At 40.8% G+C, this 21584-nt stretch overlaps 2 protein-coding genes across 3 annotated transcripts in view; both read left to right on the forward strand.

The window, feature by feature from the left end:
- The window catches only part of LOC311441000 (putative oxidoreductase ZK1290.5), a 44730-nt gene extending 35058 nt beyond the window's left edge, over window positions 1–9672 (forward strand). For both annotated transcript variants that reach the window (XM_084528616.1, XM_084528617.1), the window contains exons 5-8: window positions 7–189; window positions 723–782; window positions 2632–2733; window positions 9363–9672. In XM_084528616.1, the coding sequence (XP_084384742.1) occupies window positions 7–189; window positions 723–782; window positions 2632–2727 (339 nt within the window). In that variant the 3' untranslated portion in view covers window positions 2728–2733; window positions 9363–9672. The remainder of the gene's footprint in view (window positions 1–6; window positions 190–722; window positions 783–2631; window positions 2734–9362) is intronic.
- A 3787-nt stretch (window positions 9673–13459) lies between these two features.
- Window positions 13460–17686, forward strand: S1PR1 (sphingosine-1-phosphate receptor 1). Its single transcript, XM_084528621.1, has 2 exons — window positions 13460–13557; window positions 14393–17686. The coding sequence occupies exon 2, from the start codon at window positions 14502–14504 to the stop codon at window positions 15639–15641; it is 1140 nt and encodes a 379-aa protein (XP_084384747.1). The 5' UTR covers window positions 13460–13557; window positions 14393–14501; the 3' UTR covers window positions 15642–17686.
- The last annotated feature ends 3898 nt before the right edge of the window (window positions 17687–21584 follow it).

Raw genomic sequence — 21584 nt, forward strand, 5'->3', positions numbered from 1 at the left:
TCTAAGGCTGAGTACCACCCTTTCCAGCGACCTCAGGAGCTGGTGGATTACTGTAGGAGCAGAGGTATTGTTTTTGAAGGCTATTGTCCTTTAGCCAAAGGTGAAGCCCTCACTCATCCTAGTGTCATTCAGCTGGCAAAGAAATATGGCAAAACTCCAGCACAGATTTGCATACGCTGGAGTATACAGGTAATTGGAGGGTAGTAATTAAAAACCTGTCTCCTCTCTCAGGAAAAAAATAAATTGCAAATGGTTTGGGATATTGTGCCTCAAAACAGAATTTATGAAGAAAATATTCTTGCCTTCGGTGTACTGATATCCTATAAACTAATTGTTGTCCAGGAAATTTGGAATATAGTACACAAACCATGGCACTATTTGAAATATGCAAATAATCTGGTTGTCGAGAATGAAAGGAATCACCAATAAAAGAGCTGTTTCCAAACTAAAAGTTATAAACAGTAAGTAACCATTCTGTTTCTGTCACTCAACACAAAGGGATGAGCAGTGAAATAGTGTTTTACAGTGACTACGTAATCTGTGTTGGAATTTAATGCACTGTACATAACTGCGATTACAAATAACCTATGGAAATGTCAGCGTCATTTGAAAAATGGAAGAAAAACCTCAAAAGGCATGAGGAACGTCTTAAAATATTTTGAAGAGAGTATTTGCTTTGAAACTGTGTAAATTTTAATGATGAAAATAATGATGTTTTTCAGAATGGGATTGTGACTATTCCAAAGTCCACGAAAGCAGAAAGGATAGAGGAAAACTGCAAGGTAAGATTTAGTTATGCACTCAAGTTTGCTAATATCCAAACTACTGTTTTTAATATTTTGGTTTGTCTATCTGTTGTCCTATACCATTTTAATATTAGGGTAACTCAGTTAAAATTAGCAAGTTATAGCAGCTTAGAATTACCACAGTATATTTAAAAAATAAAGAAATTATATATATAAAAAAGAAAATGCACATAATTCAAAAATGCCAGAAATCAATGGAAATTTAACCACCATGTACAAAACAAATATCCACAGAGTTACTGAATACTGAAAAATCAACTTTCATAGTTGATTTTTGTCATTAATATCTTTACTTGTTACTTGAGTGATAGTAGAAAATCTAGTCTGGTTATGGTTAGGTTCTTTTTATGAGAAGCATATAGATCAAATGGAAGGAACTTGTATGCTCTGCATAGCACAAGGACACTATGAAAGCAGAAAAACTCTGTTGGAGATATCCCAGATACCTCTTAAGGAAGTCAGTCCTGGCAAAGCTGTCTCTTCCGCTACCTTCTTCCCACTGACTTACAGAGAAGGTCACAGGATGTAGGGTATGCACGAAGAGAAGTGGGAAGGAACTGAGGACTGACAGCATCATCTCCCTGTTTTTTTTTTCCTTGTTGTACTGACTGATTTTAAGTCATTCCTTATATTTTCTCCCCACTTCTGTAATCTGAAAGTGTGCTTTTGGGAGGGGGGCGGAGAGGGAGGGGAATCCACAAACTTACTGTTCTTTCAAAAATATTTTAGGAGTATGAACTGTTTGGTAAATTGAGAAGAAGACAGCAAACATCTGACTGTCAGTTATATCACTGTCCATGTGCTCTAAGTGTAAATTAACACACGTGTAATGAGGTTTTCTCCTGGTGGCTGTGCCTATTTATGTAGCTCCTGCCTCGACTATTTATTCCAACATCTGCCCTGCTTCTGTGGTACAAGCACAGCTGTTTGTGGCAAAGTATTGTGAGCAGAACCAGGTTAAAAATCTCTCCTTCTCTTTTTTTTCTTTCCCAATGATATTTTTAAGTCCAAGTTAATTCTGTGTTTTACAGATTTTATTCTGTGGCCTCACCAATTCATTTAATGCGGCTGAAGGATTGCATTGCAGCAAAACTCAAAACATTTAGGATGGGGTGGGGGGGAATTACAGTTGTTTGATGTTGTTTATCATAATTCCTTTTTTTTTTTTTTAAACGCATGCCGATGTGTTAGTTTGAGTCTCAATGATTTCTAGTCAAAATGCATGAAAAGAGGCAGTTGCTTTCAAGTCAGCATTGGTACTGAGAAGCTGTAGCACTGTATCTTTTTCTGCATTAGCTGATCCATGAGTATTTTCTCTAAGTACACATAGAAAAGATATAGACAGATAAAAACTCAGATTGCTAACTTCATAAAAATTCCTATACCTTCTAATAATTCTATTTGGCTAAAGTTCTGAGGAAAAGAATTGTAATACTTTTTAAAACGAACATCTGGATATAACCAAAATATTGAGCTCAGGTTTCCAGAGGGATTGCAGTCAGTATTTGTATACCTCTGGCAGTGACCATATAGCATGCTGTTAAAAACAGCTTTGGTGCTGCCATTGTCTTGGAGCCTTGCTTGAGGCCAGAGTGCTGCAAAAGCATCTCAACAGGGTCGGCAAATGAAAATGAGTCACAAAGACAGCAAAGGGCCAAGTAGAGCTTGTTAACTTAATAGAATGATGTTTGTCTGTGACAAAATCTAAGAATAATTTCCAGAAGGATAAAAAAAAAATAGAAACATTCTGCTTCAAACTTAAATGATGGAAACACTCCTGATTCTCTCTGTGTTCATGATGTTAACTCTATATGCATTCCCATAGGTGTTTGATTTTACAATAGCAGAGGACGATGTTGAAATTCTAAATGGATTGCATGATGGGAGACATGTTTCCTGGGACCCAAGCCTTATTGTGTGAGCTAAGGTTTGTGCTTTTTCCTTTGTCAGTGATCAATATGTCATACCACATAATTTAAATTCAGGGAAGGTTGCAATAAGAATGTAATTGTGAGCTTACTGTCTGGTATTAATGATAACAGATTTGAAATCCTTACCAAAGATAACAGACAAAAGAATTTCTGAGGGTAGTGCTTTTGTCCTGAGATCTTATATTTCCATCTAAAATCCTGATCCACAGTTCACTGAAGCCTGTGCAAAGCTTCCTATTTATGACATTGACCTCATATCAGGTCATATAACCAATGAAGATGAGGAGATATCATGTCCTTATATGTAGGAAAAAATGCTACCTACTGGTGTACAATACAAGTGTGGAGTTCAAAGTAATTTTTCAGGTATTTTGTTAGAGGGTTGCAATATATGAAGAAGAAAAAGCTGGGTGGAAAAAACATGTTAATACCATTATCACTACAGTACTTATACTGTATAGTATACTGTAAAACTCCATGAAGAATATGATCTCACTGTAATAAGCAATATATAAGTATCACAAGAAGGAGTTTTATATATATTACTGCATAATAATGGCGTTGACCTGGAGAGTTCTATGTGTATTGTTTACAAGCCTGTAGTCATAACAAGGTAGGAATACTTCCAGGAAAATCCATGCACAAATAAACTGACTGCATGGATAAGAGTGGAGTGGGAAGCTCTTAAGAGCCAAAGAGGCATCTTTGTTGTTAAGCATCTTTTTTTCTTACAGGAAATTCTGGTGAGATTTGTGTAGCTTTTAGTGGGAATTAGTTTAGCTTTCACTTTGGATTTGTCCAGGAAATTTCATTAACAGAATGTTCTTCAGAGAGCTGTTATCAAATATGTATGTATATGAAGAGGTAGATGTAGATACAGATATTTGTACTTTACAAGTCTGTTTTGAGAAATACGTCTGCAAAGCCTTTATCTGCTGAGTATTGAACTTCTAGTCACATGGTCTGATATTTTAAGAGTTCCCATGTCTAGAAAAGTATGGAAAATCTGAGTATGATTTATATTGTGTGTGGACTTCCTGAGGCAGTTTTCCCAGTGCTGTTCTGCTTTAGTCATATCGTGAAACAAAGCTCCTTAGTTTTTATCAAGAAATGGCTTGCAACAGTCATATATTCCAGCCTGTAGTGTTTTTCCTCAAAGCTGAGCTTCCTTACAGCTCAGATAAAATACAGAAAACTTAACCTTGTTGATAACAGCTCCTCAGCATAATTGATTGGTAAAACCAACTACTGGTAAACATTTCAGAGAAAATACGTTTGGATTTGCCTCTTGAATCATTAGTGCTTTATTTATGATTTTTAAAACAAGATATTGTATGAAAAGCTGCCCTCACTAATATCTGTACAGTGGACAATGTACTGTTCCAGAAAGATGCACTACCTACATATTAAGCTTATCTTGCAATTTTTCAAGTGTGGTCTACAGTATGGGGTGCTTTAGTATTTAGTAATGTCACTTCAGGTGTCCCAAGAACTGCAATGTACCTGGTTTAACTGTTGTAATGAGGGGTTCAATATTTCAAAAAGTAAGGCTTATTTATAAGATTAAGGTATTTTTTCAACTTTTGCAGAAAATGATGGCAATGACTAAGCAAAAACTGGAAAGAATGCCCACAAATAAACTGTTCTACCTGTGATCATCGCATAATCCTGCTTTTGAAAAAACACTTCGTAGAATAACACCTTAGCATAGTAATTTCCTCAGAGTTTAGCAATATGCATAGAAGTGTTACGTAGCACTGGAGCTGGGGGACTCATTGCTTCACATTGTATCCAAATTCATTGAACAAGGACTAGAAGGGAATCGCTTGCCTAGTATTCATTCAATGTGGGTTTTAGTCAGCGAAGGCTATCTCAGAAACTACAAAAGAGAGGTGGGTGTTTTACCTTGTTATCTCTGAATAAACACTCATCACATCAACATACAATTTCCAACATAAATGATGCATACAAAGTGAACCAAATCTTTATGTAAGCTTGCAAATTTTAGCTTCAGTTTTATCAAGGCAATGTTCAGTTAGGACTAGTTATGTGCCTATAAGTCCCATGATGGACAGAACAACTGATTTTGCTGTGCTGTTTCTGACTCTCTGTTCTGAGCTAAGCAGAACTAAACCAGGTTTAGTTACTGTGATGACTATAGACTGTAGTGAGGATGGCTTCCTAATCCATTGATAGATTTTATGGTTCCCTCTTTCAAAGAGATCTCAATCTTGCATTTGTATCTGGTTTTGCTAGGAAGTCAAGGCAGTATTTTCTCTGATCTAGATGATGTTATCTAAGCTATACAGTGAGTAATGAAAGGAGTAATAAGATAGAAACACTATTACTATAATAGCATACTTGTAAGGAGCAGTTTTAATCTGATACTTCTCAAACTACCTTCAGACTTGATTATTGTAGGTTTTTCAGGGCTTTTTTTTCTAGGATTTTGTGTGTGTGTGTGTGTGTGTGTGTGATTTTTCCCACCAATTGCTTTGCTGCCAGGTAGTGCCTTTAGAACTATTTAAGTGCCAGGACTCAGTTGACCCATGTTATCTTTCTCCTAGGTGTGGTGTGCTGTTTTTTATATTGTGCCATCACTTATCCCCATTGTTTTCTGCTAGAAGCTGTAACTCCCCCAAGGGACTGGAATCCTGTTATCTCCTGTGTGCTTGGGATACATCACTGGAGCTTCTTCCCTTGAGAACAGCTTTCACAAATCTTATACCTTGTTAGTTAATTTAGGGACATTGAGCAAATCCTCTTTAGTTTTGATCCCATTGCACAGGGACAACAGACTAAGTAGGTTGATATTTTATGCTCCTCTCTACAACTAAATTGGCATTTAATATGTTGATAGTTTTCTTTTTAAACAAGGGCTACTGTAGAATGATGAGTCCACGTAACCTCGTCTAAGTGAACACTTGTAAAGTACTGACAACTTTGGTAACAGTACAAAGCAAGTCAATGAATAACAAATTGGAACATGAACAGTAGTGAGATCCAGGGGTAGCAGTGAGGAGTGATGTTCTGTAATAGAAGTGAAATTTAGCAGAACAAAAGGATATAAAAGTGCAGAACATACGGAATCAGGAAGTTTAATTCCATTTGTTTAATTTCTTCTTTGGTTCAGAAGTCATCCCTTGAATGAATTCTTGGAATGATACCATGTATGTTCTTCCCTAGGGCTGAAATTCCTTCTCTCGTCCAGACTTGCCTAAGACACACTTTCTCCAGAGAGAAAGCTCTTTCACCTTGCTACCGTGACCATTTTTAACATACAGCAATGCATGCATTTTACTATTGCAACCCACCGTCTTGACAGCAGGTCTAGGGAATACATCTCCAAACTGAAGGCATATCATGTAGGTTATTTATGGTTGTGACTGATTGGGACACTCCTCTCTAGTTGAGATAAACCATTACAATTTATCAGTGTTGCCTAACAAAGTGCATTCAGCCTTCTTTGTAGGAGCACTGAAACTGGAAGGGAACTCTTAAAACAAATAAGGAAAGGAAAAAAAAAATAAAAAGCAAAACGGAAAGTCAGTGGGAAGGGTGAGGCCATTTTCTGTGCAGCCAAGTGGCTTCCTGTCTGCCTCTGAGTGGCTCCCTCTCTCCTTTTCTTGCCTGCTTCTGACTTACATCTTTTATATGACAGGAGGTGAAGGCACCTGAGAACACTGAATTGGAAAATGGTGGCAGTTGTTTTGCAAAGTGCATGCTTAGGAATTTTTTTTTTTAATCTTTTTAATTCTTTTTTAATCTTCTGCTGTACTTGTCCCCCCAACACACATTTGAAGACAAGTCCATTATTCGTCTGATTAGGGTGTGTAATAAAGAAACTATAATACTAGTAAGTTCGCAAACCCACAAAGCCAAGCAGGCTGCACTAATATTTGTACCTCTTTTCGGCACAGTGGTTAACACCAGCTGATTTTCTTATCTAAAATAGCAATTCTAAACTCTTCTGACAGGGAAGCTGACATTAACCCTATGTTTCTGAAAATGGGGACAAAGGTGGAGCAGCTCTTGTGGACAGTAACTGAATCCAATCAGTTAACTCTCTCCACATCACCACACCCCTGCCAAAGCTTTGAAGCTCATGGGAGCACATCTCTGACTATAGGCCTTTGGGTAGAAGTAACAGAAAAGCCAAGCTTGCTGTGCTGGGAGTGGTTTTTGTACTTAATCTTTTTGCACTTATTGCAGCCTCCAAAAACGTCTGTCCTTTTGAAAGAAAATGGCAAATACTTGCACTGGCTCAAAGTGAGCCTATGACTAGTAAGCTAGTCCTCACTACAAGGGCATCGACGTGCTGGAGCGTGTCAGAAGAAGGGCGATGAAGCAGGTGAAGGGTCTGGAGAACAACTCTGATGAGGACTGGCTGAGGGAGCTGGGGATGTTTAGCCTGGAGAAAAGAAGGCTCAGGGGAGACATTATTGTACGTAACAGTTACCTTGGAGGATGTTGTAGCAAGGTGGGGGTCAAGCTCTTCCCCCAAGCACCAAGTGATAAGACGAGGGGAAATGGCTTGAAGTTGTGCCAGGGGAGATTTAGGTTGGATATTTGGGAAATTTCTTGACTGAAATTACTGGCTGTGTGGCATTGGAACAGGGTGCCCAGGGCAGTGGTTGAGCCACTGTCCCTGGAGGTCTTCAAGAAACGTGTAGATGTAGAACGTAGTAGCATGGTTTAGTGATGGACTTGTCAGTACTAGGTTAAAGGTTGGTCTAGATGATCTTAGAGGTCTTTCCAACCTGAATGGTTCTGTTTAATATTTATGATAAAAATGATGCAGTCTTGATCTTTATTCGGTGTCCACTAACCCATCTGGAGCATCACATAGGACTAATTACAGCTGCCAGGACATTATAGAATAGTAATGACTTTCTAAGGGCCCAGAGCATGAGAACTGTCTCCAAAACTTGTCACTACCCACTTGAAGAAGAAAAGAAAAAAAAAAAAAAAAAAAAAAACAACAAAAAGAGGAGCTCAAACCCTGAAATGAATTTAAATCAGTCATTCTGATACTGCTTCCCAGTGGCATAATAAGTATAATAAGGATAATAAGTATCACTCTGTGCACTCATGGTAGACGTGGCCCATATTGTGAGATAGGGCGCCTTGCACAGATGCATTTGTGCCAGATCTCAATACCTGTGCCCAAGAGGAATCTTTTATGATCTCAGAAAGGGCTTTGCACACCAGAGCCCTTTGAGACCCATTCTGTAGCTGACCTACCAATAGGAAATTCCAGAGTCCATTAGCAGGGATATCATCCTATTAATGATTACTCTATTTCTTCTGCAGCAAAATAAATTTCCAAGACTATAGGAGCCTCTCCCTATATGAGGCTTCAGAGCTGCAGTATAATGAATTACTCTTAAGTTCATGTCTTGGCTGTGAAGTTGCAGTGGGGGGAGCAGGGGGGATGTTATAATTACTGTTTCCTGGTAACAACAGCGGAGATTGCTTTGTTTTGTTTTTGTTTGTTCTTGGAACTTGTTCTTCCCTAATGGTACTCCTGGAGTCATCCCATGGAGTATCCATAAGTAGAGTGTTGCTGAGATGAATTTACAGTAAATCACTTGCTTTGGATGCAGTGTAAAGTTGCTGAAAGATTAAACCGATGCATAGCTGTGAAGGTTGTGTGTATACTGTGGTATAACTTTATTTCCCTGGTGTTTAATGCATTTTTTATATTATAATATTTAATAATACTTATCTAATATGTGTAATATGTAAAAATATACCAATGAAATGGCAAGTATCTGTTTTTGTCACGTGATTTTGGAGATTTTTGCATGATTGTCACAAATGCCTTGTAAGTCAGATGCAAATACCTCTGATCAATTTGGAAAATTATCACAGGTGGCTTTTTTTTCTTTTTTCCTTTTCTGGAAATGGTTATTTTACTGCTTTTTTTTCCCCAGATACTACAGATAAATAATATCTGTAATCTGCCAAATAATTGCATATATTTCAGCTAGGATTTCTGTTTCTTCAGAATAGAATGTTAAGTTACATTATCATGTTCATTAATATCTTCAGTTAATCCTAGAAAAAAATGTATAGTAGGATTTTTCTTGATTTACCTGTATTACTGGAACAAATGACTTTCAGAATGTTTCCTAACTGCATTATACAGTTTCATCACTCTGCCAGTTTTGCTATATTTTAACACATATGAAAGAAAATATATAATGATTAGATACATTAGAGCCTTATGGTTTAATGGCAATAAATAAATATGGTGTTGAAGGGTCTTTGAGTGCAGTGATAACCATGAAGAAACTAAATGGCACTTTCTCAACGTCTTCGGGTCTTTTCATTTGGAATTAAGTGTTACCTAATGTTACATTCAACTTTCTGATCTAGAAGTAAAATACGAATTCTTACAAAAATGGATGTATCAAACTTTTTACAATGGCAGTTTTAAAAAGTCCATTCAATTAATATAGAACGGATCAGTATCAAGTAGTCAGAATAAAAACAGTTCATCTAAATTATAGAATGCTAATACTTAACGTTAAACATGCATGCTTCTGATTTTGCAATGTCCTCATTGCCTGTTTTTATTCTTTTTTTTTTTTTTTTTTTTTTTTTTTTTCCCCCAAACCAGACTTTTGATTTTAATGTGAGGAAAGAAGATACGGAACATTTGAACGCCATAAATGTCACACAATGAATGCCACAGAAAACTAATTCATCTAACGTATCCATTGTGGAGAGGATAATTTAAAACCAAATTGTTCTGAAGTTCAAAAGTGATGCAATTGAAACTTTAATTCATTTAAAACTGAAGAATAGATTGTTCTTCTGGGTACTCAGGGTACCCAATCAGCATCAGTTAAATAAATAAATAAATAAAAGCAGTAACAATAGCTTGTATGTAATGTCATGTTAACAATTTAATAAAATCATTTCATTTACTTTTCTTTGTTGTGTTCTTACCGATACAAAAGTGCCTAATTTAAGTGTTTTCTCAGCTTTCTCGAATGTTTCTGGCATTTTCTTCCAGTATGGGTTACGCTATCTCACAATACTGTAAAGTTTCTGTTACCTGCATGTATTTGATTTAAGGTGTCATTTTAACCCTTTTGAACAAAGCAGTTGTTACTGTTTTTTTGGTTGGTTGGTTGGTTGTTTTGTTTTTTTTTTTTTTTTTCCCTGACAGATTTTGTAAAGTATTATTTAACTTAAAGGCACAGATAGGAGCAGGCTCCAATGTGCATTTATAACTGGTTCTGTTACTAACAATGATTGTAGTAAGTAGGTATTTTTGTCCTTTTGAAAATCCTACCGGTAAGTTATGTGTGTGTCCAGGTACCTAGATTTCTGTGAAGAGAAGCCTGACATCCCTTGGAGTTGAATTCATCTGTCTTCCATTACAGTAAGATTCATTTTGCTTACAAATTTATAATATTCTTCTCTGAAAACAATCAAACAAAAAGAAACCAAGCAAATGAAAACAAACAGATGATTAGTGCTTCTATCTGTGCTTTATGCAAATATCGTCAACAGTGTTATTATATGATAGTTTCGAGAAGTTAACTGGCTTTCAGATAAAATATGTAGAGCTGAAGGTAGGATGTAAATGTCCTAACTGAGAGGATTGTTTCTGTACTGCGTAACAAAACATTGTATAATGTTGTGCTGGAGCTAATTCTAACCCAGCATGCTTCATGGTATCAAAGACGGTACAAATGCTTTGGTTTAGTACTCTGTTTGCACAAATTTATGCCACATCATCTTCCTTCAGGTAAAGTTAATAATGTAGTTCTGTTATTTTGTAGGAACCACAGTCTGAGCATTCAAACACTACGCTCCCTAGTACGAACTGCTTTCTTTTCTCAGTTGTGTGGTGTAAATCTTAAAGAATTACTCAAAAATACAATCTGTTTGTTCCAGGTCTACTGCAGAAGTCTGAATCTGGAGCAATGCCTTACTTTTCACATTGTTTTTTTTTTTACCTTTCTGCTAATCATGAGAATTTTGCAGGTTTCTACAGGCCGCTCTGTACTTTCTAGGTGAGCCAAGCTATTCTGTTGGTACGATTTTGAGGATCTCCTGTCTTGGTCAGGCACTTTATGGAAGAATGCCTCTGTTTTGTGGCCTGAATTATCTCTGGGTGAATAAAAGGACATTTTGCGTAGATTAAAATTTTTGAAGGTGCATAAGGGTAGTGTGTTTTAGAAAAATCCTTTGGAAATCTGTCTTGCAGGGATTTTTCTCTTTTCGTGATGGATTAACGTTCACACTCCTCTGCTGCAATTGTCAGTAATCCAGCAGTGCTGGCACTAAGAGAGCACTATCTTCTGCTGGTGTCAGAGGCCACTGATGCAGGCTTTGGGAGTCCCCCATTTCCCAACTTCTTTTTCTGACAAGGTCAAAGCATTTTCCTGCTAGACAGCGTAATTTCCTTTTGCTCAACTAAGAGTTACCAGGAATTATGCCAGAGAGAGATTTTTCAGATACAAAATTTTATTTTAAGATTCTTTACTTTCTTTTTTTAAGATCTCTTTCTAAAGTACTCTGAAATTCTCAGTGTTGCTCCAAACGTCAGTGTTGTCATGCTAACTCTTCTATCACAAATTCTGTAATTCGTGAAGGATTGTTTGAGTGCTTTTTCGTGGGACTGATTGATTTGTACATGTACAGCTTTCTTTGGTTTCTTTGGCATAAAGTAATCAATTTGAGTCATGTCAGATTGTTATATGATTTTAGTTAAGATGCTAAAGCTAAAATTTAGGCTTCTTATCTGGGAGATCGCGCATTACTGTTGCCCTACGACTAGCAAGGTTTCTGCAATGCCCACAACACTAAGTTCTGGTTGGAATTTCAACAAGAATTTTGCTCATCACAGGCAGCCAATAATGTGAGATTTACTCGCATTATTTACTCACAGTGAGACACTACAGCACGCATTCCTGATTATCCTAAAAACTCAAGTATATAAGAGCATATATGCGTTATTCATCACATTGTCCTTTCTCTTTTTTCTGACTGGGCAATCTCAGAGTAGAGTTTTCAAAGAAGTTGTACCCTGGATTTCTGTCATGTATTTCATGGAACTGCAAGTGTCCTTAACACTGGACCTGGCAGATAGGAGGGTAAGAAAAGAATTCTTGTTCTGTTGATTGAGATGGAGCGTAATCCTGGCGTAAATCTTCTCACTAAACATTTATCCATGTGCTCTCGGTAGAGTTGGCTGGAACAGCCTGAATTTACCTGTTTGTGTGATTCAGCCCTTGTGAAGAGGTTGCAATCTGTGCAGCTGAGACAAATTAACCTACATTTTCCAAGGTTTTAAGCAGCCTTCAGTGCAAAATCAGCCAGGCTGGCTTCGCTTGCCTGAGAAGGACGAAGCACAATTTCAGTATCCTCACTGGTAAGATGTCAACATGGGTATAAATGCGTGTGGTCATCTAATACAATACTTTTTGTGATGCAAATAGCCAGCTGTTTGGAGTGGAACTGAAATTGCCCAGACATTTTACACAACCTCTGACAAATAATTTGTTGGGTGTCACGTCTTTGAGTTGGAGCCCTCTCAGTTGGTTTACCAATAACCTAAACATGAAAGCTGGTACGTCTGACTACTGAAACCCTGAGTCATTCTATCCTTTAATTAAAGCACGTTCTTTTAATATGTTCCTCTTGCTTAAAATTATATGAGAATGATTTCCTAGAGGAAAATGCCTAATGAATGCACTTTTATTTAGTATTTTCTATAGATTAGCTAAATAAGGGGGAAAGCTTGAAATATCTAGGGTATGTCAGGCAGTTGCAGGGGATACATATGTCAACCTCAAGCATGATTTATCTTGCATCCCTTTTCTGACAGTTGTAATTTAACGGCTGTATTTTCCTCCGGGCTCTCAGGAGGCTAAACATCTTTTCAAGTTTCTAGCTTTGTGGTGGAAGAGTCAATGTCTGTTTGGCAGTGTAATTTATCTGAGTCATTCGGGGAGAGGCGTGGAGCAATTGAAGCATGACGATTAGCATAAATAAGGACTCTCCTCCTGAGGGTAGTGTTACGCTCACCGTGTTTCAGAGGAAAGCAGGCTCCCCATAACAACTGCTGCTGCTAATTGAATTGTGTGATGCTATGAACTGAAAGACCTAATGTATTAAGCTCTGGCCTATTGTGATATTCTTTTGCATTTCAATTTGAGGTGGAGTTAACAGAGCAAGGAAGGAAGAGGAACATTTCTGCAGTAAGAGCAGCTGTGGGTTATCAGGAATCACCCTTTTGGGTTCGCTGAGGTGGGTTTCTTTGAAGAAGGAATTATAAAACCTAAACCCACAACTTCTTTTGTAGCTTCTATATAATGACCCTGGTACCACTGTTAATAAATAAATAAATAGAACTTTTCTTCCTATTATTAAACACCTTCTGACTCCTGTGTTTTGTTTGTTTGTTTTGCCTTTTTTTTTTCCTTCTTTTTTCTTTTTTTTTCCTTAACATGGAAGCACCACTCCATGGGGGCGTTTGGGGTGGCGAGTGCCCGGAGCCACGTCCCCCATCCGCCGGGACAGCCCGAGCCCCGCCGCTGCCGTCTGAGGGCGGCCGGGCCCGAGGCTGCCCAGGGGCGAGGAGGAACCCGGGCCCGGCCGAGGGGGCGGGCAGGAGGCGGCGGGGCCGGGCCGGGCTCCCGGCGGCGGGCAGGGAGGAGCTGGGGGGGGACGGTCGGAAACCGGGGGGGGGAGCGGCCGCGGCGGCGGCGTTAAAACCGCCCGGCCCCGGGCACGGCCGCCGGAGTCGCTCGGCGGCAGCGCAAGATGCGGGGGGCGGAGGCGGGCGGCTGAGCACGGTGAGAGGGGGTCGGGGGGCGGCCGGGGGGCTGTGGCCGGGGGCTGGCGGCCTCGCAGCTCCGCTCGGCTGCTGGGGCGGCTCCTGCGGGCAGCCCGGCCGGGTCCTGCAGCTCGCAGCGCCGATGGTTGCCAGCGCCAGGTACCGGCTGCCTCGGCTTTGTTGCAGGCGCAGGGAAGGGGCTTGCTGTGCGACTCACTCGGGTCTCCTTCTTCTTCTTCTAAACTTAATACCGCGTGCTCTAACTTTTATTTATCGGGGGCGCCTTTCCTCTGTACAGCTTTGAGATGCTCTCTCCCACAGCAGTGAATTGCCTGCACCGCTCCTTGGGATGGCATCGGTGTATTGCTACCGGCCCCCTCCCAAACGCATCCAGGCTCTAGTGAAGGAGGAGAGTGCAGGTCTGTCACGCACTTTCTGTGCAGGCTTCTGTGCATTTGCAGTTAAACCAAATGAAGCCTGATTCATTCGCTCAATCTCTGCCGTTGTGTCTGTGGCGTGTTTCCCACGGAAGAGATCCAGGTGCTTACTGCTGGGAGCTCTGACGGCGTTCCCACTTAAAGAAGTGCAATGAGCCAGCCCCTGCCGACCCCAGCTCTACCTGTGCAGCCCTGCGAGACAGAACTGCGTTTTGTCCCACTGGCTTTAGCTGTTTAACATGCCTGACCACCTCTTAAGTGCATTTTAACAGACGAGTAAAACTTATTTCAGTGTGACTGCATTTGCGACTGGTGCACAATTCAATCAGCAGATTATCCCGAACCAATTCAAGCTTGTTGCATTGTTTCCTTTACCTTTTTTTAACTCCGGGCTTTGTCTGTGCCTCCTGTTCTCAGGGCTGCAGTTTCTGGGTGCGTGCAGGAGCAGCGAGCTGCGGGCAGCCCCGGGTTTCTGCTCGGCGTCTCGGTCCGGCGGCCGCGGGGAAGCGGCGCCCAGCCTGGCACCATGAGCTCCGGCACCAGCGCCCCCGTGAAGGTGGTCAGCAGCCTCGCCAACACTGATGTCAACTATGTCATCAAAGAGCACTATAATTACACGGGAAAGCTAAATGAGAATGCGGACAGTGGAATAAAAGTGACGTCGGTGGTTTTTATCATCATTTGCTGCTTTATAATCTTAGAGAACATTTTTGTCTTGCTCACCATCTGGAAAACCAAGAAATTTCACAGACCGATGTACTATTTCATTGGGAACTTGGCTCTTTCAGACTTGCTGGCTGGTGTGGCTTACACTGCCAACCTCCTGCTCTCTGGACACAAAACCTACAGCCTCACCCCCTCCCAGTGGTTTGTAAGAGAAGGCAGCATGTTTGTTGCCTTGTCTGCTTCTGTGTTCAGTTTGTTGGCCATTGCCATCGAGAGATACATCACCATGTTGAAGATGAAGCTCCACAATGGCAGCAACAGCTTCCGCTCCTTCTTGCTGATCAGTGCTTGCTGGGTTATCTCTGTGATACTCGGGGGACTCCCGATTATGGGATGGAACTGCATCGACCTCCTGTCCAACTGCTCCACCGTGCTGCCTCTCTACCACAAGCACTATATTCTCTTTTGCACCACAGTTTTCACTGGCCTTTTGCTATCTATTGTCGTCCTCTATTGCAGGATCTACTCCATGGTGAGGACTAGGAGCCGTAGGCTGACATTTCGCAAAAACATTACCAAAGCTACTAGGAGCTCAGAAAAGTCACTGGCGTTGCTCAAGACAGTGATCATAGTTCTGAGTGCCTTCATTGCCTGCTGGGCTCCCTTGTTCATCCTGCTTTTACTGGATGTGGGCTGTAAAGTGAAGACCTGCCCAATCCTATATAAAGCAGAGTATTTCTTAGTACTGGCTGTGCTCAACTCAGCCACGAACCCTATCATCTATACGTTAACAAACAAAGAAATGCGGAGGGCTTTCATCAAGATCCTGTGCTGCTGCAAATGTCCCCCGGCAGATTCGGGGACCAAATTCAAGAGGCCAATCATCGGAGGGATGGAGTTCAGCAGGAGTAAGTCTGACAACTCCTCCCACCCACAGAAGGAGGAAGGCGACCATCCTGAAACCATCATGTCTTCAGGCAATGTTACCTCATCTTCTTAGGAGTAACCGTGGAGGTGTATTCCAGAGCCTTCCTCTGAAATGGGGGAGCTGAGGCGCCTCCTGCTCACTGCGTCAGCGCTGGGCCAAGTGAGCGAGTAGCATTAGTTCTAATGAGGCAAACGGTGCACTTGCGAGGCTGGAGTTCAAGAAATGGGACAGACTGTTCTGGCTTGAAAATCTTTTTCCCTGGAGCATGTTTTGTCTTTGCACTGAGGCAGCTCAGGATTGTCAGGCGCATTCATATCCTGAAATCTCCTTAGTAACTCTGAAAGACTGATGCCTTGGTGAAATGATGCCTGGTGTGTGTGAGAGAAAGAGAGTGGGGGAGGAGGAGGGAGAGGGAGAATGAACCTTTTTTTTTTTTTTTTTTTTTTTTCCCTGTGAGAAGAATGTGAAGTTATTTTTCCTTTACTTGCAGCAAACCACTGACACAAAGGTCTTTCTGTACTGAGTTTAGCAGTGGCTCTGGTATAGTTGGTCAGAAGTGTTTGTTTAACATATAACAAGGGAAGAGATCACACAAATATAATTTAGAGCACGTACAACCATAATTTGGCATCACTTTCCAGAGTTCTTAGAAAAGTAGCAAGGTTTTATGTGCAGAGTCCAAAGCTGTTGGGGTTTTATTTAGCGAGATCATAGCTGTGAATTTCTGTTGTTGGTCCGTGTTACATTTGAAGACCAAGAGCCAGGCAGACTTGGCAGTTGTGTCCACCTATGGGATTCTGTTGACTGCGTCAGTTTTTGTGGAGTAGCTCAGAGCAGCATTTGGCTCCCTATGTTGTTTGCCATGTTGTTATTAGCATTAAACAAACTGCGTTATCATGATAAATGCGTGGTAGAACTAAAGGTCATTTCTGTTTAAGGTGACTGAGAGTAAATCTAACAGTTTAAGATACTATTGACAACAGCAGCATTTTTGCCGAAGTAAAAAGAGCTGAAAACTGAAGGGGAAGGTCAGTGTCAGGTGCACAGTATTTCCAAAGGTCAAGATTGGTCAGAAAAACTGAAAAGTGAGTTTCAGAAGAATACAAGGAGAGTTGAAGCAAAATGGCTATAGATAAATGCACTTCCATAACAAAATGCAATACATTTTGGCACATTGTATTCATGTTTATAATTTCAGCAAAGATGTCTGTATTTTATCAGTTCGTGGAAGAAGTACCTATCATTAAATTGAATGTATTTGTTTTACAGCGTCATTTTTACTCCTCTGTTTTTCTAACCTGTGCTAATGGGGTTGAATGTGTACAATGTAAATAAGTTAATATGTTGCAGGAGTCTTCATGCACCTAGAGTATTACTGTAACAGAAGTGGTATATCTGGGATAGCTGAGAGCAATTGACTGATTTACAGTTATTGGCAACTCCTAGAAGTGGTATTTTGTAAAGAAAATTTATTGCCTTTGTAGTAAAATTTCCAGTGCAATTAAACTGATTTTTTTTTTTTTCTGGTTTAAAAAATAGTATTTAAAATGTTCCTGACTTTTATTGTTCAATTTGCACATAGCTTTATTGACTTCTAAACATTAATAAACTGATTTTTTTTTAAAGATTCTGTTATCACAGTACTGGTACTTTTGTACTGTTGTGGGAGTTTTGTGCTGGGTGTGGTTTTGTTGATAGAAGCTGTTGACAGAAATGAAAGAATTCCTTGATTTTGGCACTGGGATTAAGCCGGTTTTGTGGGGTCTTTGATCCGTGAAGACATAGGATGCCACTTACAATATCATGTAAAATCCAAAATGAATGCTAGACTCTGACTTTTCCTCAGCAGATGCTGAACTGCCATTAAAATAATCTCTACACTAGCATTACCACAAGCAGTTTTCCTCCAACAAGTAGTGAAGCACAAACAGAACAAAAAAAGGCGCCTGACAGTGCTGCCATGACTGCCTAGAGTAAATGAAATAATTAGTTTATATTGCTAACAGCATTCATAAGTTTAATTTTTAGCTCACTGCAAGTATCAGGAGGTTTTTGAAATGCAGACCTGTGCTCTCAGCTGCGCAGCTGTAGCCCCGTTGGGTGCGGCAGCACGGACTGGCTGGGTAGCTGTACAGATACGGTATTATTTCTTCCAAAGTTTCAACTTCCATTTCCTCTCTTGCTGCCATTCCCTCTCGGTCTTTTAAGTTTCACGGAGCTTGTACAGGATGCAGTTGGAGTGTGAAGATAAACCTCACCTTCTCGTAGCGTATGTCATCGCTGTGCAAGGTTTACTGTGGGAAACTGGAGCCTGCTCGGTGAGGAAGGCTTTGGGTCGCAACCTCACTTCCTGAAGGAAATTCCAAAAATGCCCTGAAGACAAAAGAGTGGAAACAGGCTGGAATTTCTCTCCATCTGTCTGCCTGTACGGAAGGAATGATTTCATGTGTGCTCACTTCCTAGGCTTTTAATTAGTGACCTGAGCAGAGCTGGAAAAAATGTCAAATCTGTGTTTGTGCAAAAGATAAAGTCCCTCTTGGCTCAGGCCTTCATTTGGGCAATGATGGCTTACGCGCGGTGCTGGCAGCCATGAGGGAAAGCGCTGCTTTATCCCAGGGATAAAGTCACGTCTGTGCAGAGCACCAGAAGCATATGAACCTTGAAAGTCCAAGTTGAGGCCTCAACGTGCTGCCAGCGAGTAAATACAGGCAATATTCAAGGGACGTGACTTATGGGTTAGGTTCAAGTCCTCGCCTGGACTGGTAGGCACGTTGTCACCCAGGGGAGAGGGGTCCTCCCGCTCCGGAAGCCTTAAGGGCATTTGTGGCGTTTGTCCCCGCTGGGCCTGAGATCCTGTGACGAGGGACGGGCGATGTCGCAGCACGGCTGTGCCACAGGCCCCCAGTGACTGCCACCAGCCTCTGGGAGCTGATGGCTACAGGTGAGTCACTTCCCTTCACTTTGCCTTTGTTCCTGTATCCCTCTCTTATCTGTCTTGTCTAATTGCACTGCTGGCCTTTGGGGGAAATGACTGCTTTCCCCCGTAAAAGCAACTGTGTGGTGGGAGCCCAAGTTTGGTAGGGAGCTCAAAGCACTACGCAATTCACACAACGAGAGGCATGCAAGCAGCAGAGCGTGGCTCTGAGCCATGGGAAGCATTTCCTACGCTCCCGATCGAGACAACTGAAAGCTATTTCCTCCATAGACTGGCTACATCTACGCATGTAGAAAAAAATCACACTGGGACTAATAACTGTAATAAAATAATAGCAATAATAAAAGTTAGGGTTCCTGCTGGAAAAAAAAGGCCATTTGTACCTCTCTTCACTTCCTATGGGAGAAGGCTGCGGCTCCTCAGCCACGCACATCCATGGCATAAATCAGCAGTTGGGCCAGGCGTGTTGCACTCAGTTCTGCAGCCTGTAATGCAGAAAGCACCCTCCTCAGATCCCAGAGTACCTTCCATAGACACTGAAAGGGCATGTGGCTTTGTCCTTTTGCTGGCCATGTGACAATCTGGCTGAAAACATGCTTTGAGAACTGAAAAGGAAAAAAAAAAAAAAGGAAAACTAAACTTATACCAAGTCCCTCAGTGAAATAAAATAGCCTGAATTCTCGGGAGTAACCTGGCCCTTTCATTTATATTCTTGTTCCTAGCTCTTCTTCCACCACAAAGAATAAAAGCAGGGATAGAAGATGATCATAAGCTCCTTCTGTTGCTCCTGGGGCAACTCCCTAGCTGACTGTGCCCGTGTAGGACCCAGGTGTAGCGCTGGGTCTATTGGGCTGCAGCCAGAATGCCCTGCAGCCACGGCAGGAGGAGCACACCTTGGGCTTGCTGTGCACTGCAGGCAGTCAGGACCAAGACCAGGGGACATAAAAAAAACATAAAAATACTGCTATCCATCCTTCTCTTATTCGTTCAACTAAGAACGACAAGGACCGCCCAACTGCGACGTTTCCTGATTCCTAATTTGGCCTGGAAGATCTTAATGCTGATTGCATTTTGTGTACAAAAGGTCAGATTGACAAAGCATCAAAAATTTGGGTATGTAGAACAGAACTACAAAACCTTCTCAGCTCTGACATGCTGGAAATTCCCCAAGGACAGGGTTTTTTTTTTTTTTTTTTCATTTACGGGGTTTTGAAATTCCCCAGGAAAACATTTACTGCCTTTTAATAATTCTCCTTATTATTTTTATTGGAAAAGGAAATGAATCCAACTACAACTGAACCTTCAAGGATATAAGAAACGAGCAAAGTCCATCTAAATTCAGTTCCTGTCATCTGCTTTCATAATCATTTCTAATCCCATCTTTGCATTCACAGATGGGGAGAGTTTGTTCATTTTCTGTGGTGTAATTTATTCTCATAGAATATTATTTCTCTTTATGCAATCTGCAAGAATTGCATAGGGTCAGGACATTTCCCTCTAATTATTACTCTACCTGAGTAATATTTAATTGTTACTCTTCGCCTAGGATTTTTTAAAGTTCTATTTCTATAACAATTAACAGTAATTAAATTCACCTTGTACACAGGAGGTAGATGTAAGAACTTGTGATGCAGCTAACTTGTTCCAGTACAAGTTTTATGCTGAAATAAAAAGTGTCTAGAGAGACCTGAAACTCAATCAACTCAATCAACGATAAATCAAGCTACTAACAAAAATAATGTGTTTTGGGAGGGAATTTGGGAACATAATCAATGTAGGCTTACGTGAACGACTAAAGAAAATTACTATATTAAGGACCTGCTCCCAGACAGGAAGAGAGGGGCACATTCCTTGTGTGTCCAGTAATCACCCACAAATCCTGAGAGATGTTGTGCCAGAGCAACATTCTCAAAATAAAACCCACCAAGCAAAGCTCTGCTAAGCCAGATCTCTTACCCTACCAAAAAATCTCCTCCCTGAGTTAAACTGGAACTATTTTGTTGCCCTCAGAGCCATCCCCACTACCTTCACAGCACAAAAAGGCAGGAAATCATATCAGCCACACCCAGGAATTCTCTGGGCATGGAAAAGTCCTAATAAAGCAGAGCCGACAAAGCTCTGTCAACCCTCTGTGAACCTCTGCAACCAAGCCTGATTTAGCAGTAGCATAATGGAAACCTGACACAAAGGCTTTTTTTTTTTTTTTTTCCCTGCGCTTAAATGAATGATCACTTGGAGAAGATCCATCTTTAAATTCATTGTACAGTAACTATACAACAGTATGGCTCATTGGTGAAACGTGACCAAAGCCAGATTAAATATTTACATGTGTACGTAGCTTTTGCAATGCCTATTCATAATTACTCTTCTCAGCTACAAGCAGGCTCAAAATTCAGACTGCACTTTTTTTTTATAACTAATGAACATATGGAAACCACAGGCTGGGGGGAAATCACTGAGTAAATACTGAGCTAAAATTATCTTCTAGGCTCCGTGGAATCACCCATGAAAACAATCACTACCTAGCAAAAGTCTTTGGTTTGAATCAGTGCTGACAGCTGAAACTTTCAGGTGGCTGTCTGAGCTATCTGCTAAAAGCTTTTTTGCTCTCTTCAGCATACATATGCTCTGCATAAGCCCAGACTTCTTGACTTGGCAGGACACTGGCATAAATCACTGGAATACGGCCTCATGCAAGTACGCCTCAATACTGAGCACCTACAGTTGTATAACGTGAAGATGGGGATGTGAATTTATATAAGCAATGAAAACAGAATTTATATGGTTATGGAGAAAGTGCAATAACAATTTTCACATGATGTGAAAACTAGATTTGGCACAATTGTAGTTCAGAGTGTTCAAGAGAACAGGTTTCAGAGACAGTTTGGGATTGGTGAGGAATTAGACTATAGTATCTGATATTCTTCACCTGAAATGAAGGGAAATAATCCTCGGTGATAATTAAGGCACAAAGTCAAGGGTTTGCAGTTGTGAAGTGTATCCTTAGAACTGCAGCTCTTTCCTGAGCAGCTCTAGGCAAGGTCTTGTGAATTCTCACCTTCCCGCAAAGGTATATAATG

The sequence above is a fragment of the Aythya ferina genome (genome assembly GCF_964211825.1).
Source record: "Aythya ferina genome assembly, chromosome: 8".
Taxonomy (NCBI): domain Eukaryota; kingdom Metazoa; phylum Chordata; class Aves; order Anseriformes; family Anatidae; genus Aythya; species Aythya ferina.